This window comes from Stylophora pistillata, chromosome 5, assembly GCF_964205215.1.
Source record: "Stylophora pistillata chromosome 5, jaStyPist1.2, whole genome shotgun sequence".
Lineage (NCBI taxonomy): Eukaryota > Metazoa > Cnidaria > Anthozoa > Scleractinia > Pocilloporidae > Stylophora > Stylophora pistillata.
In genome coordinates, this window is record NC_142523.1 from 15,000,802 (window position 1) to 15,013,724 (window position 12,923).

The 12,923-nt window shown below is 38.1% G+C and overlaps 3 protein-coding genes and 1 pseudogene across 4 annotated transcripts in view; 1 reads left to right on the forward strand and 3 right to left on the reverse strand.

Annotated features, from left to right (window-relative positions):
- The window catches only part of LOC148730461 (uncharacterized), a 72,928-nt pseudogene extending 66,779 nt beyond the window's left edge, over window positions 1–6,149 (reverse strand). Inside the window, exons 1-2 of the transcript XR_016000951.1 lie at window positions 5,672–6,149; window positions 1,535–2,616 (exon numbers count right to left, since the gene is read on the reverse strand). The product of XR_016000951.1 is annotated as an uncharacterized LOC148730461 (transcript). The remainder of the gene's footprint in view (window positions 1–1,534; window positions 2,617–5,671) is intronic.
- On the reverse strand, window positions 4,300–5,619 carry LOC148730469 (chromodomain Y-like protein). The gene is made up of 3 exons (XM_088759482.1): window positions 5,411–5,619; window positions 5,246–5,334; window positions 4,300–5,000 (listed from the first exon to the last, which is right to left on the reverse strand). Exons 1-3 carry the CDS (start codon window positions 5,459–5,461, stop codon window positions 4,583–4,585), a joined length of 558 nt encoding a protein of 185 aa, XP_088615608.1. The 5' UTR covers window positions 5,462–5,619; the 3' UTR covers window positions 4,300–4,582.
- Window positions 6,150–7,046: 897 nt separating the features above from the next.
- LOC148730470 (uncharacterized) lies at window positions 7,047–10,731 on the forward strand. The gene is made up of 2 exons (XM_088759440.1): window positions 7,047–7,886; window positions 8,222–10,731. Exons 1-2 carry the CDS (start codon window positions 7,735–7,737, stop codon window positions 9,993–9,995), a joined length of 1,926 nt encoding a protein of 641 aa, XP_088615566.1. The 5' UTR covers window positions 7,047–7,734; the 3' UTR covers window positions 9,996–10,731.
- Window positions 10,732–10,829: 98 nt separating this feature from the next.
- On the reverse strand, window positions 10,830–11,975 carry LOC148730471 (uncharacterized). Its single transcript, XM_088761807.1, has one exon. The coding sequence runs from the start codon at window positions 11,973–11,975 to the stop codon at window positions 10,830–10,832; it is 1,146 nt and encodes a 381-aa protein (XP_088617933.1).
- Window positions 11,976–12,923: the final 948 nt, after the last annotated feature.

A 12,923-nucleotide genomic window follows, 5' to 3' on the forward strand; every position in this document is an offset into this window, starting at 1 on the left:
ATTTTCGCCTTCGAGGTATTGGATGCTCTGCATGATAGTGGTAGTGTTTAGTTGATTACTGCTTTTAGTAGAGTAAGTAAGGTTTCCGTTGTGGGTTTTAAAACCTGTAGTAGTAAGACTGGATCGAAGATTGTAGATGGTGGCTTTGTTTCTTTCTATTATAGTTGATGGGTGGTAGACTTTGAAAAGAGACTTTTTTTGTTTTTTTGAGAAGGTGGTAGATTTGATAGTTTCCCATTTCCATTTACGGGTACTAGTCGTAAAAGATGGGTCAGGTTTAGGTTTTTGATTATCTTTCTTGTGTTTTTGTATTTTAGGATGGTTCTTCTTGTTAATTTTCTTCTTCTTTCTGTTGGTTGTCTCTGTTTTAGATGTATACGAGGGAAGAGGGGTCGATGGAGTTCCTGAGGTTGAATTCCCTGGAGCAGTTTCCTTTGACTCATCATTACACCATTTCTTTTCCACATGGCATGCTCAGTTCCTGTACCAGGAGAGGTATGAACAGATATTCCTAACTGTTTGTCGGCCACCCTGTCGCAATCTTGCACGATACAACGCCTTGGAGGCATTCTGCTCACACATTATGCTTTGCAAATACCTCTCACTTCTCAGAAATGGCAAACAAAAGTAGCCACGTTAGTTTGTCGAGCTGCGCTTATATGACGTCACTTCCGAAAGGCTCCAACTAGTGCCAACTATTTTGGCCACACTCGGCCATTTTTGAATTGAGTAATGGCGGGCGACCAAAAGGGAAAAACAAGGTTGAAATAATCCTACTTCCCGTGCGAATTTTGCGGTTAAACTTGGCATGGAAAGTGTTTCTTACTTCTAGTTTCCAGAAGTGGAAAGAAAAGGCAATGCGAAATTTTGATCATAGTGGCACTTTAATAGCGAGACCTGCAAGTTCGCTGAACCGAAAAAACCCTGCAAATAACAACAGGGCAATAGAAATATCTCTCCGTATTGGTAATTCGTGACAAGTTGCATATTTTTCGCAACAGGCTGTGAGGACCTCTTTTGAACTGGGTGTTTTTATAACTTGGTCGATACTTGAACCAATCGTATAAAGTGTAGTATCGTCAGCATACATCATGGCCAAGCCGTCTTTAACTTGGTTAGGAAGGTCATTGGTGTAGATGGTATATAATCTTGGGCCCAGCAGGGATCCTTGAGAGATGCCGAATTTAATAGGAAGAAGAGCCGACCTTATGTTGTTTATTTCTGTATATTGATATCTATCAAATAGATAATTCATTAGCCACTTATGTAATGGGCCAGAGATACCAACTGCATGGCGCTTGAAAGATAGGATGTCGTGTGAGACAGTGTCAAAAGCTTTTTGGAAGTCTATGAAAATAGCCCCAACAATTTGTCCCTTGTCCATAGCTAGCTAGCTTCCACTTTTCTGTCATAGTAAGAAGTAAATCCTCTGCAGACAGGCCTTTTCTAAAGCCCCATTGATGTTCACTTAGGAGATTGCAAGCTTGCAAGTGACTATCAATGATAGAACAGATTTAATTCTCAAGGAGCTTACCAAAGAACTTTCATGTTGCGTTTTACCTGTGACTTGTACTGACCAGCCACATTTGCACAGCGATATCCTCAGTCTACGTCTATCAACCAGGGATGAAACTCGTTAAGCAGTGGGCTGTCATCACTGCTATCATTTTCTTCAAAACTGACATCATCTTCTATCTCTTCAAGACAGTCGTCATTATCATCATTATCATCGCTATCGTATACTGATGATTCATCATCATTCATAACTTCCTCAGGCATTTTACCTTGTGAAAGATTGCTTTGGGAGTCAGCATTACCAGTGTTCTTTTTTCTTCCAATCTGGCTCTATACAAAGAAAATCTAGATTATCTACGTTTTCCACGAAATCAGTTAAAATGTCATCCCTTTCTTGCAACGAGCAGTTATCTGACAAGCTTCCAGTGCTACACTCAGGGAGGTGTAATAGGTTGTGTAATAGGTTAGCTTCCTCATCTTCACTGTCGGAGATAACTATTTCACTGGATTTGGTATTACCAACCGTCACTGGTAGTTGAGGTGGTTTGATTATCCGGTCAGCATTTTTGCAGTTGTTAAACTCTTCAGATAGCTCGGCATCACTTTCACACTGGAAGGCAATCATAGACACTAACTGTTTAAAGCTTCGCTTCTTGCACTCCTCATTTCTTTTCCACACTTTATCCACAAGTTGATCATACTCCAAATGGCTGTCAAGGTCATCATATGTATCTCCTACCTTTGATTCCACTTGATCCATTCCTTTTTCATACTCCAAATTACTGTCATGATCATGGCGTGTATCTCCACTTGCTTCATTATGTAGCTTGTGTTCCACTTTATCAACTTGCTGATCATACTCCAATTTGCTGTCATCGTCATTGTATGTCTCACTTACCTTTGATTAACTACTTTCTTCATTATGTAGCTTGTACCTCCTCTGCATTACTATTAGAGGAAGTCGGTGCGGGGTGCCCAGGGTAGTTTTTGTTGGTAGTTGCTTCTCCTACAGAATTTTCTAATAATTGATCATCCCAGTCATTTCTAATCTCTCCCTCAGCTTCGATTCTATTCACCAAATTAGGCTCATTTTCCTTGTCATTGCCAGAAATTAGGGACAAGATGGCGGTCGTGCGTGCGCACTAAGGCCATAATGGCTACGAATTCGTACAAGGAAATGTATGGAGATAAGGAAACTTGTTCAAATATATCGATTATGAGCTTACGGGTCTTCGTTGCCCAACTCAAATCATGTTAAGTGCTGTGTAACCTTCGCATCTGGGTTAAAAATGGCTAATTAGAAGCAAGTTTACTTACTTCCCGAAGTGACCACTTTCATCTCTCGTTGTACGTTCCATTTCTCCATACATTGTCTTAAAATCTTGCCGATGTCATGCGGAATACTCGTCGAGTAGAGTATCAACCCTTCAATGAAGTAAATTTGCACGACTCGATATTACCTCTGCGATGTAAGATGTTTCTTAGACAGTCGTAAAAAGAACGATTTCTGCAGTGCAAAATACTTCCAAAGGCGCATTATTTCCCTCATTTTTCCATCTGTAGTCTAGTAATGGACGCCATATTTGCGAATGACCCATTTCGGTCGGACACAGAAAAGAAAAAGCTTCACAACTCCAAACTTCACCCAGTCGCCATTTTGTGTGTTGTTAAGTCCACAGATGTTTCACGGGATATAATTTAGGTTCCAGGCTCTCAAAAATCCTCTATTAGCAGCACCAGGCTTGGTTTTAATGAGAGTAAATACGCGGGAGAAATTTAAAACAAACCCATCTAGTATAGCTTTGCTTACAGCATATAAAAACAAAATGTCCGAGATTCTTGAGAGTTACAAAAAAAATAAAGCGATTAATTCTTTGGGCATTTAATTTTCAATATGGAACAAAAAAAATGCAGATGGGTCAGAAAGCCAAGTAAAAGAATTTACCAGTCTTCTTGGTTCTTAAAAGAAGAAACTGCTCAATGGACTTCCCTCAATATTAAGTGAAGTTCTCTATTCTGATACTTGTGAAACAGTGGAGCAAATCTGGACTGATTTTGAGTGTTTGTATAATCAGATTTCTGATTTTAATTTGTCCAAAACTGCAAAACTGCTGCAAATGCCATTTTTCTACAGGCCAAATCATAGGTTGAGCTGTTTTGCTCATTAAAGGGGTAAGGCCTGGGTATACCAGACCCAGGGTAACCCCTTACATGCACACTCTGGTGTACCACATCCCCTTCTTTGTGAAAATGCATGGCTGCTTCAAAAAATTCACTGGTCAAGGAGTGGAAAAAAACAACGACGAAGCAAAAAGGGTACTGTTCAACAAGTCTAACAAATGGGATGCAGCAAAGGACATACTCTATACAGAGAGTAGGCAATGGGATTTGAAACATCATGAGAGAATGAAAGGTCAGTGTTCAAAAAGAAAGCTGGAGTACTGGAATACTGAAAACAGTGAAATTAGGAAACAGAAAAGGGCATGCTGTGTGGATTCCCCTGATACAATTCAGGATGATGACATTCCCACTCCTGAGGTGAATTTAACAAACCTCTGAGTGAAGCAGTTGAGGGAACTCATCAAAGAAAAAGGTGTTCGGCCAAAAGGCCTGTCAAAACTTAAAAAAATGGAAATTATTGGACTCATTAAAAAAGGTCAACTTTCCGAAGATGAAGACATGCAGGACCTCACTCCCAGGGACGATTACAGCAAACTCACTATCAAGCGGCTCAAGGAAATCGTGAAAGAGAGGGGTCTTAGTACAAAGGGCCTCTCTAAACTTAAAAAACAGGAACTCATTAGCTTTATTGAGAGGTTCCAGCTAAATAAAATTATTCCTTAAATACTGACCTCAGTAACACTGGTAAAACATATTGAAACAGGATTCCAGCCCAGTGGTCAGCTCCAGGAATAATAATGAATAAGTTTCTTATAACTTCTAGCATCATGTGAAATTAATAATGTCGAAAATCAGTAATGCCTAAAGCTGAGAAGTTATAGTGTGTGAAAAAAATTAATTTACAAAGAATGCTATGTTAATTCCATTGTAAGTTCACTCCATTACACTAATTAAATGATGAAGGGACTTTCATAAACTTGTTAGTGATCTTCTCAATATAAGCCCCTGGGGCCTCCACAATATTCTCAGCTACCCTCTGATATGTCACTGGAGATAACTGTAGGAGTTTTCTCATTTTAAGAGGAAACCTAAGTTTGACACCATCCCCATGTCTGTCATATATACAGTTCCAACTAGGTGGTAGCTTACATTTACTAAAATCCTTTTCATCAAGCAAATGCCAATTCTTTTCTTTAGCATCCCTCCCTTTCCCATAAAACAAATATTTATATACATCATGACAGAATTCTAAAGTCAGTCTCTGCTCTGGTCCTTTGTGTCTTAGGGCATCTAACAATGACAGACGCATCCTGTCGACACATTCCTCAATTATCTCCTTCCCAGGCTTTGGAGATTCAAAGTAACTGCAAACAGATAATAGATAAGGGCTCAAGAAATTTTGTTTGTAGGTTTTAAATATCATTGTTTATTTCTGTAGAATAGAGGTACATAGTTTTTTTTTTCCTTCAGGGAAACCTCTTTTTGTTCCATCTCATTTTGATAAGATAATCTTCGTTGTAGTAAGCTTGTAAACACTGAAACTGCAAAACTGAAAGTTTCATGCATATAATCTTGAAGCTTAAACCACGATTAAGCGACTACAATTTACCTCGACGAAGTGGGTGAAAGGTGCTCTTCGGGCTCCCATGTACTCTCAAAAGAGCTATAGCCCTTCCACTTGACAAGATATTTGGCTCCCTTAAACGTAGTAACACTTCATAAATTGCTGATATTAAATTAACAACAATTTTAGTTTGAGGTCTGTTTTTCTTACCTCTACATCATCTCGGCTTGCAAGAACACGCTCTGTCTCATAAAATCCCATGCAGTTAACTTTCGACCTTCTCTTTTTACTATTTTCTGCCTACAATAAATCAACAGTGCTCAACCTGTGAAGCACATCGCAAGAAACACGTTTCTTTTTCGAACGAGCGATAAGTGCCGCCATATTGGATTTTATTTTTCTGGAGTGCAACATGATATACCGCTGACAATTGTTAACGGGCTCGAAATGTCCACGATTTCTGGTAATGCACCCGTGTAAAATTTCACTCTTTTTGCGCTTTTCCACATACAGGTGATTTTGCTTCGATTTTTCTCTTTTTAGGACCATCTTTAGTTGTGGCGCTCTTTGCTTTGGATTTCTTTCTTTAGGCAGTGTGATCTCGTACCTCGTGAAGCCTAATTCTCGGAGCACATTTAAGCTCATCTAAGCATTGGTTTGTGTTGGGTTTAAGCTTGTGGATATTTGACTGTAAATGATGATGAAGTTGAATGACACCTTTCTTTGAATGCTTGCATGGAGATAACGGACAAAACTTTCTCTTCCTCTAAGGCGGTTTCTTGTTCCATTTATATATACATCTACCTGACGGAAAATCGTTTTCACTTTATGTACATCCTTCTGATGACGGGATAAATTTATTACTGATTTCCCGCATCTCGAACACACTCTTAGATTCCCTAGACTTTTTCCTTATTTCAGAACTACCTTCCATGGTTACTACAATACAAACAAATAGAAAACTGATCTCAATGATAGAATTGACAATGGTTAACATGGCATAACGGATGATTAGAATGATTTGACAGTGATCAACACAGCATAACAGATAATTAGAATGATTTGACAGTGATCAATATAGCATAACAGATGATTGCAATGATTTGACAGGAATCAAAACAGCATAGGAGATGCTCACAATAAATAATAGCATCGAAAATAACTTACCCAAAGTCCTCAAAGATCGATCGATGTTTTGTTGCTATCAAGGGAATTTCTGTTAATAAAAGACAATTTTGTTTTTTAACTAAGAACTTTTACCCACTTCATTGTTAGAATAAAGCAGAGAAAATGCATCCTAGTATTCTTATCCATATGATTTTGAAGTTAAATATAAGTAAGTAAACCGATAATTATGTAAGATAAGGGCCAATAATGCTTCAAGTTTATCGTTTTTTTTCATCAAATATTATAAAAAATATATCGACATTTATACCTTGGATACTTGTAAAGTATATTTCGTTGATAATCAGTTGCTTAAGGGACAAAATATGTCAAGAATCCTATGTTTATCTTATTGTCTTGGTGTTTGAAAGTTGCTGTCATCCACGATGACGTGAAACACGAAAACGAAAGTTTAAGTGTGTGAACGCTAACCGCTAATGATGTACTTATTCGCTAATAAATCGTAGCACCAAAAAATAGTTTACTTTTATATGAAACCTTAAAATAGGTCAAAATATGTCAAATACCCATTTTGAGTATTTGCTACGGTAACAAATACCCACTTCGGAGTAGCAAATGCCTAGGTCCCGGTTGTTCAATAGCCGATTAAATTATCCCCCGATTAGAGGTTAATCGACGATTAAATTTCTTATCCCAAGGATGGCTAATTTAGGTTTAAAATGACTATCCCACGATTAAGCTGAGATTAAACCAATCAAACCGGTTTTTAAGGGCTACGCGGGAAAAAAAATTGGAGGGAAAAATGGCGGAAAGTGAGGGTGCATATGGAAAAGGAAGCTAAACGAAAGACAGAATAAGAACATTTTTTTTGACAGAATAAGAAGAACATTTTTTTTGACATTATCACCGATAATGTCAAAAAAAATCTTGACTTAATCCAGTCCAAATTGACAAATGCTGTGACCAACAAAAAGAAACAAATGCTATGGGAAGAAATAACCCATTTCGTTTTGACACAACTTTGTTTATGTTTGTGATTGATGAAATAATTTGTTGTTGCTCCTTTTATTATGTCCTACTTTTTCGGTCACTAAACTGTGATTCGGTTCTCATTGGCAATTCACTCTAACTCCCCTTTATTTGTCTAAAAGACGCGTAAGTTTTGGTACATGACTTTCAGATTTTGTAAGCATTTTCGTAAATGATTTCACCGAGTTAAGTCTACCAGTACACAAATTCATTGTATGAAATTGAAGAATTTATTTTTGTAGATGTTGAAGCTTAAGATTCCTTGTATACACCGAATCTAAATATGGCGGACGGCGCGGGGAGAATGGGCCGTACGTCACGTAAACGAGGCTGGTCAGTCATCTAGTTTTCCCGCCGTCTTTGAAATTTTTGCTGAAAACATGGAAACTGAACTTACTGAGGAAGATATTGTGGGAGCTAGCCTCTGTGGAAGACAGCCCTGTTCTCTGAAGAACGACGAGCTTCGTTTCTGGCTGAAATGTCGTGGAGATTCTTTGAAAGGTCTCAAAACGAAGGCACAACTTGTTAAGCGGTAGGTGAGACAGACTGATAAATTCACTTTCACTTCTTTGTAAGCTTTACTTTCGGAGATAGTTGAAACATTCGAAGCGATTGCAGTTTAATCAAAAGAAAAATAAAAGGAGATTATCACTTCATAAAAGTCAGCAATATTACAGAATTGTTATAGTTGGATTATTAATAAGAAATAGGACCGTTTCGCGCTTTTCGACTCGTCAAACTTGTCAACCTTCTCTTAATACGAGTTCGTTAGTTAGAAATCACTTAATATCAGCAGTCATTTCAAATGTGCAATGTTATTTATTGTTTTGCTGCTTTAGATTTATATAAGGGAACTTTTTTTTTCAGAGTCGAAGAATACATTAAATCCGGCAGAGATAAAAATGTGATCGACCCAGATGACGACAAGATATACACAAAACGTAAACGATTAAAAACAGCGCACAACAATCCAAGTGACAAGTCAGATTTCTCTCTTACACCCTTGTATCCTAAAGATGGATGGGGTAAAAGTCTTCAAAGGATGCCGTTTTTCACACGAGCTGAAATGAATTTGCATATTGCCAAGACAGGGAAGAATCTTGACCCAAGTAAAAATCATTCTGTGCCGACATGTATCAGGAAAGCGACGACATTCGAAAAAGATCGCTATTTGAAAGACATTGAAACTGCTAGTGACTCAAATTTCTTTTATTTTAAAGCACGTTGCTACCATAGCTTTAGAAAAAACGACCCACCCCATGACATAAAAGTGGCTTTGTCGATCATTTCTGGAAGTGTTATCCATGCAATTTGCACCTGTATTACAGGAGAACTCGGATATTGCAACCATACATTAGCATTGATGCTTATAATCTACAAATACAGTTTACATGAATGTAATCATGTGAACGATCTAGACAATGAGGATGAAATGAACCCTAAGGAAGCCTGCACTTCAAGATTGCAACTTTGGCATAAGAGAGGTAGAGGAGCTGTGATAAAACCGCAACCAGTGATGGATGTCTTTGTGTCTAAAACCAAAAGTGAAGCTAAAATATCTACTACTTCAAGGGAACCAGGAGTCAAGTGTCTTTTGTATGAGGCTAGAAGCTCCATACAGAATCAGATACAAGCTGAATCTAAACTTCAACTAAAACTTGAGGCTATAAATCCCAAAATGGCCCTGGCACAAATCATGGCATCCAATACTTCCAACCAACCAGATTGTATTGAATCAAAATTTGGCAGTTGTGCTCAGGGATCATATGGGAGCTACCAACTAGCTTTTACTGAAGACAACTTTAATGTGTACATGGACATATCTTCATTCTCAAGAGTACCTTTACTAGAAATCTATGAATATCCATTATTTCCTTTGATGGATAACCAAGATGATGTTTACACAATACCAGAAGAACTTGAGGAAGCAGAGCAGAGATTACTAAGAAACATTAAAGTGGACAAATCTCAAGTGAATGACATTGAAACTAAAACAAGAGGGCAATCAGGCAGTGAGGAATGGAAAAGGGAAAGAAGGTTTAGATTTACTGCTTCCAATTTTGGATTGATTGTGAACAGAAAAAAACATGAGTCCCTTGTTAACAACCTTCTACATCCAAAACCTATAAATAACAGATTTACCAGGCATGGGAATCAGTATGAAAGTATTGCAATAAGACAATACCAGAAGTACATGCATTCAGTAAAAAAGCCGGTTTTAGTTTACAAGTCAGGTCTTGTTGTTTGTTTAACCTCACCTTACCTTGGTGCCTCCCCAGATGGCAAAGTTGTAGACAAAGGCTGTAACTCACCTTTTGGGCTTATTGAAGTCAAATGTCCAGAGACAAAGTTTATGGTAACACCCCTTGATGCCTGTTCTCATGATGGGTTCTTTTTAGAAAATTGTGATGGCCAGCCAAAGCTGAAACGAGACCACTCTTACTACAAACAGGTACAGGGCCAGCTAGGAATCACAGGAGCCAAGTGGTGTGATTTTGTTGTTTATACAAGCAGAGGAATGAGCATTGAGAGAATCCCATTTCAGGAACAGTTCTGGCTCAATCTACAACAACGTCTGAAAGATTATTACTTCACACACTTTATCTCCAAAGCAGCCAGTGAGTTTAGCAAAAGTCAATGACTTGTTTCAAAACCTTTTATGCAAAACATAAAAATGACATTCTAATTCATGGATACAGCAACTTTTCTAGTAAATAGGATAAAATCATGTTCAGAAAATATGGAATACTATTTTGCATAATAAACCATAAACTGACTGCAAATTGAAACAATGGGGTGACAATTAGTTAGGTTACATTTAATTTGGCCTGATTATATAAAGTGCCAGGGTTTACCAGTGTGTTTTGTCTCCCCTGCTAGTTAAAGGAAAAAGAAAGCAGCTTGGTCAGCCCACTTCATAATAATCAGGACCTTGTGTCACACTTTAATTAAGTTGTATCTTTCAATTGCATTGTGTTGTTCTCATTGTGATCTATCTATGATACCCTTGGATGGCTAATTTAATCACTTATATCAAAGCTGTGCAACTCCAGCAAATTACTGAAAAGAGTAATAATTGCGCGATTTTCCTTCTAATTTGTGAGTGACATTTAGCAAAAGAAAACAATGAGTTTTAACACTAATGCTATTTAATAGTTAGGATATTCGTTTAATGATGAGGAAAAAGACACTGTACTTGTAATAGCCATGTATTGGCACTACATTTTAATTACCTTTGAAAGAAATGAAACTTAACAATTACCAAATGTACCTGTGTATCATAGTTACAGGCTTTAGTACAATACTTGATACAAATGAAATTTAACAAAAGTTTGTTTTTGGTTAAGGATGAAAAGTACATTTCCATATGGGTATGTTAATAAAGGCATTATGGTTAACACATTGAATATGTAAAATGTGTACTGATTGTCATATTGATATACATGCTTGACCACACAAAGTATGGTTGGGTCATTCATTCTGATATGAGAGGGTCATGTGTATTGCATAGGAATGCGCATACAGACCACATTTGATTAACCACTCCAAACATGCTGAGGGGAATCACTTTGTCCCAGATATGAAAGTTCTTTATTTTGTTAATAGCCCTCTCAACATGAATTCTTACGCTAGCTATTTGCTGGGTTTTGACAACATTTTCAGCAGACATTTGTGAATCACCTCCTAAAAATGGTGGGATGTTGTTCTGGACACCCAAAGGTAACAAGTCATCAATTTGAAACCCTTTGTCTGCCATGACCTGGTCACCACATTCAAAATCTTGAGCCAGGAACCCACTCCTCGTTACAATTTCTCGGTCACTGATGCTCCCTGTGTAAAGCTGGCTGATAAATGTTATTGCTCCGCTGGGAGCAATACCGATCAAGGCCTTTAAGGTGACATGATTTTTATACGAACTAAAAAGTTCACTGTTTAAAAGCAAACTGCTAGGCATTTCACATCTCACCTCTGTGCAGTCTATTATGACTCTTGTGTGAGGGTATTTTTCCTTGAATATAGCTGGCATAGTCTCATCAATAGTCCTCCTTGAAGGCCATATGCATATAGGAGCAAATTTAAGGTACAAGAAGTTTATCCAAGTAACAAAAATTCTGCGAATGGTTGACTGCCCAACACAATAAAGATGAGCCAGATGTAGTTCTGCAAAGCCTCTCCTGAGTCGGCATATTACAATGAAGAACTGGTCCCTTGGTTTGATTTTGCATTTGGGTCCCCTCTTGTTGTTCACATATTTTTCAGTCTGTTCACTCCCTTCTTCATAAAAGTCATCTGGTAAGTCTTCACTTGCTTTTTCTTTGGGTCGTATGTTTTCACAATCTGTTCTTGGATCAAGGTATTCCAACATCACGTTAAAGAAGTTTATGTTTGGAAAACCAGTATAAAAAGCAACATCTTGGTCACGATCGAACCGATCAACATAAAATGTTCTCGATTTTAGGCTCGAGTTGGTGTCTTCGAGGCTCCTTACTTTTGATTGGAGACTTTCGTTTTCTTTTAAAAGTTCCTCGGAACGTCTCTTTTGTTCAGCTAATACTTCCTCAAGGCACACCAATTTGTCTTGTAATTCCTTACAAGAAATACAAGCGTTATCATCCTCCATACTATCTCCAGAATGTTGCTCTTCTTCTACAGCCGATTCAGCAATAACGTTTCTTCTCAGTACTATATCCAGAATGTTGCTCTTCGTCTACAGCCGATTCAGCAATAACACATTTGTTCTCCGTACGATCTCCAGAATGTTGCTCTTCTTCTACAGCCGAATCAGCAATAACAGATTTGTTATTTTCTGCTGTTTTGTCCAACTTTCGCTTCCTGGACGACGATGCAGTCGAACGCAATCGGTTTTTGGGCGGCTTTCTCTTCTTTGGAGAAACACTCCTAATAAATCTCGACGGAACTGACGTTTCCAATGGATGAACCCGTCCAGTTAATGTTTTTCTCAGATCAGACGGCTTGAAATGTAGTGAGAAAACTTTAGTTTTGTCAGTTACTTGGAAATCTCTCCCTTCGTCGCGTCGAATGGCGTGAATCCATTGTTTTCTCCTTGAACGCTCCTTTGGGAAGTTGAAAAACGAAACTTTTTCGCCTTTTCCCGACTTGTAGCCTCTCTGAGTGCAACCAACAACGCAGCAGTGTGAAGGCATAGTTTGAACGAGGTACAATCTCGATTTAAATCAATAAAAAGCTTCGTATAAAAACTAGTTCAATGAATATAAACATTTGAGTTTGCAAAGCTGTCGACTGACCAGCCTCGTTTACGTGACACAAGGCCCAATCTCTCCGCGCCATTCGCCATATTTAGATTCGGTGTATAGAGATTGTAGAGATGCTCCTTCTGTTATTTCATTTATGTGATGCATAAAACTGAATTCACACCTTATAAGCCTGAGTGAAACCTTAATTGTGCTTGAAATATTTTATAGCAGAAGATGCTCAGTTACCATCAGAGTCTGCGAAGATTGGGATTGAAGAAGACTGTTTGAGCATCAGTGAAGATGTGCATTGTTCACCAGCCAAGGCTGATGAACGGAAGAAGCCTGCAAAAAGA

Coding starts and splice junctions, on each gene's coding strand:
- LOC148730470 (XM_088759440.1), top strand. CDS start 7,735: ATGGAAACTGAACTTACTGAGGAAGATATTGTGGGAGCTAGCCTCTGT. Junction 7,887..8,221: donor AAGGCACAACTTGTTAAGCG/GTAGGTGAGACA, acceptor TTTTTTTTTCAG/AGTCGAAGAATACATTAAAT.
- LOC148730471 (XM_088761807.1), bottom strand. CDS start 11,975: ATGGAGGATGATAACGCTTGTATTTCTTGTAAGGAATTACAAGACAAA.
- LOC148730469 (XM_088759482.1), bottom strand. CDS start 5,461: ATGGGATTTTATGAGACAGAGCGTGTTCTTGCAAGCCGAGATGATGTA. Junction 5,335..5,410: donor CAAGCCGAGATGATGTAGAG/GTAAGAAAAACA, acceptor ACTACGTTTAAG/GGAGCCAAATATCTTGTCAA. Junction 5,001..5,245: donor CTTTCACCCACTTCGTCGAG/GTAAATTGTAGT, acceptor ATCTGTTTGCAG/TTACTTTGAATCTCCAAAGC.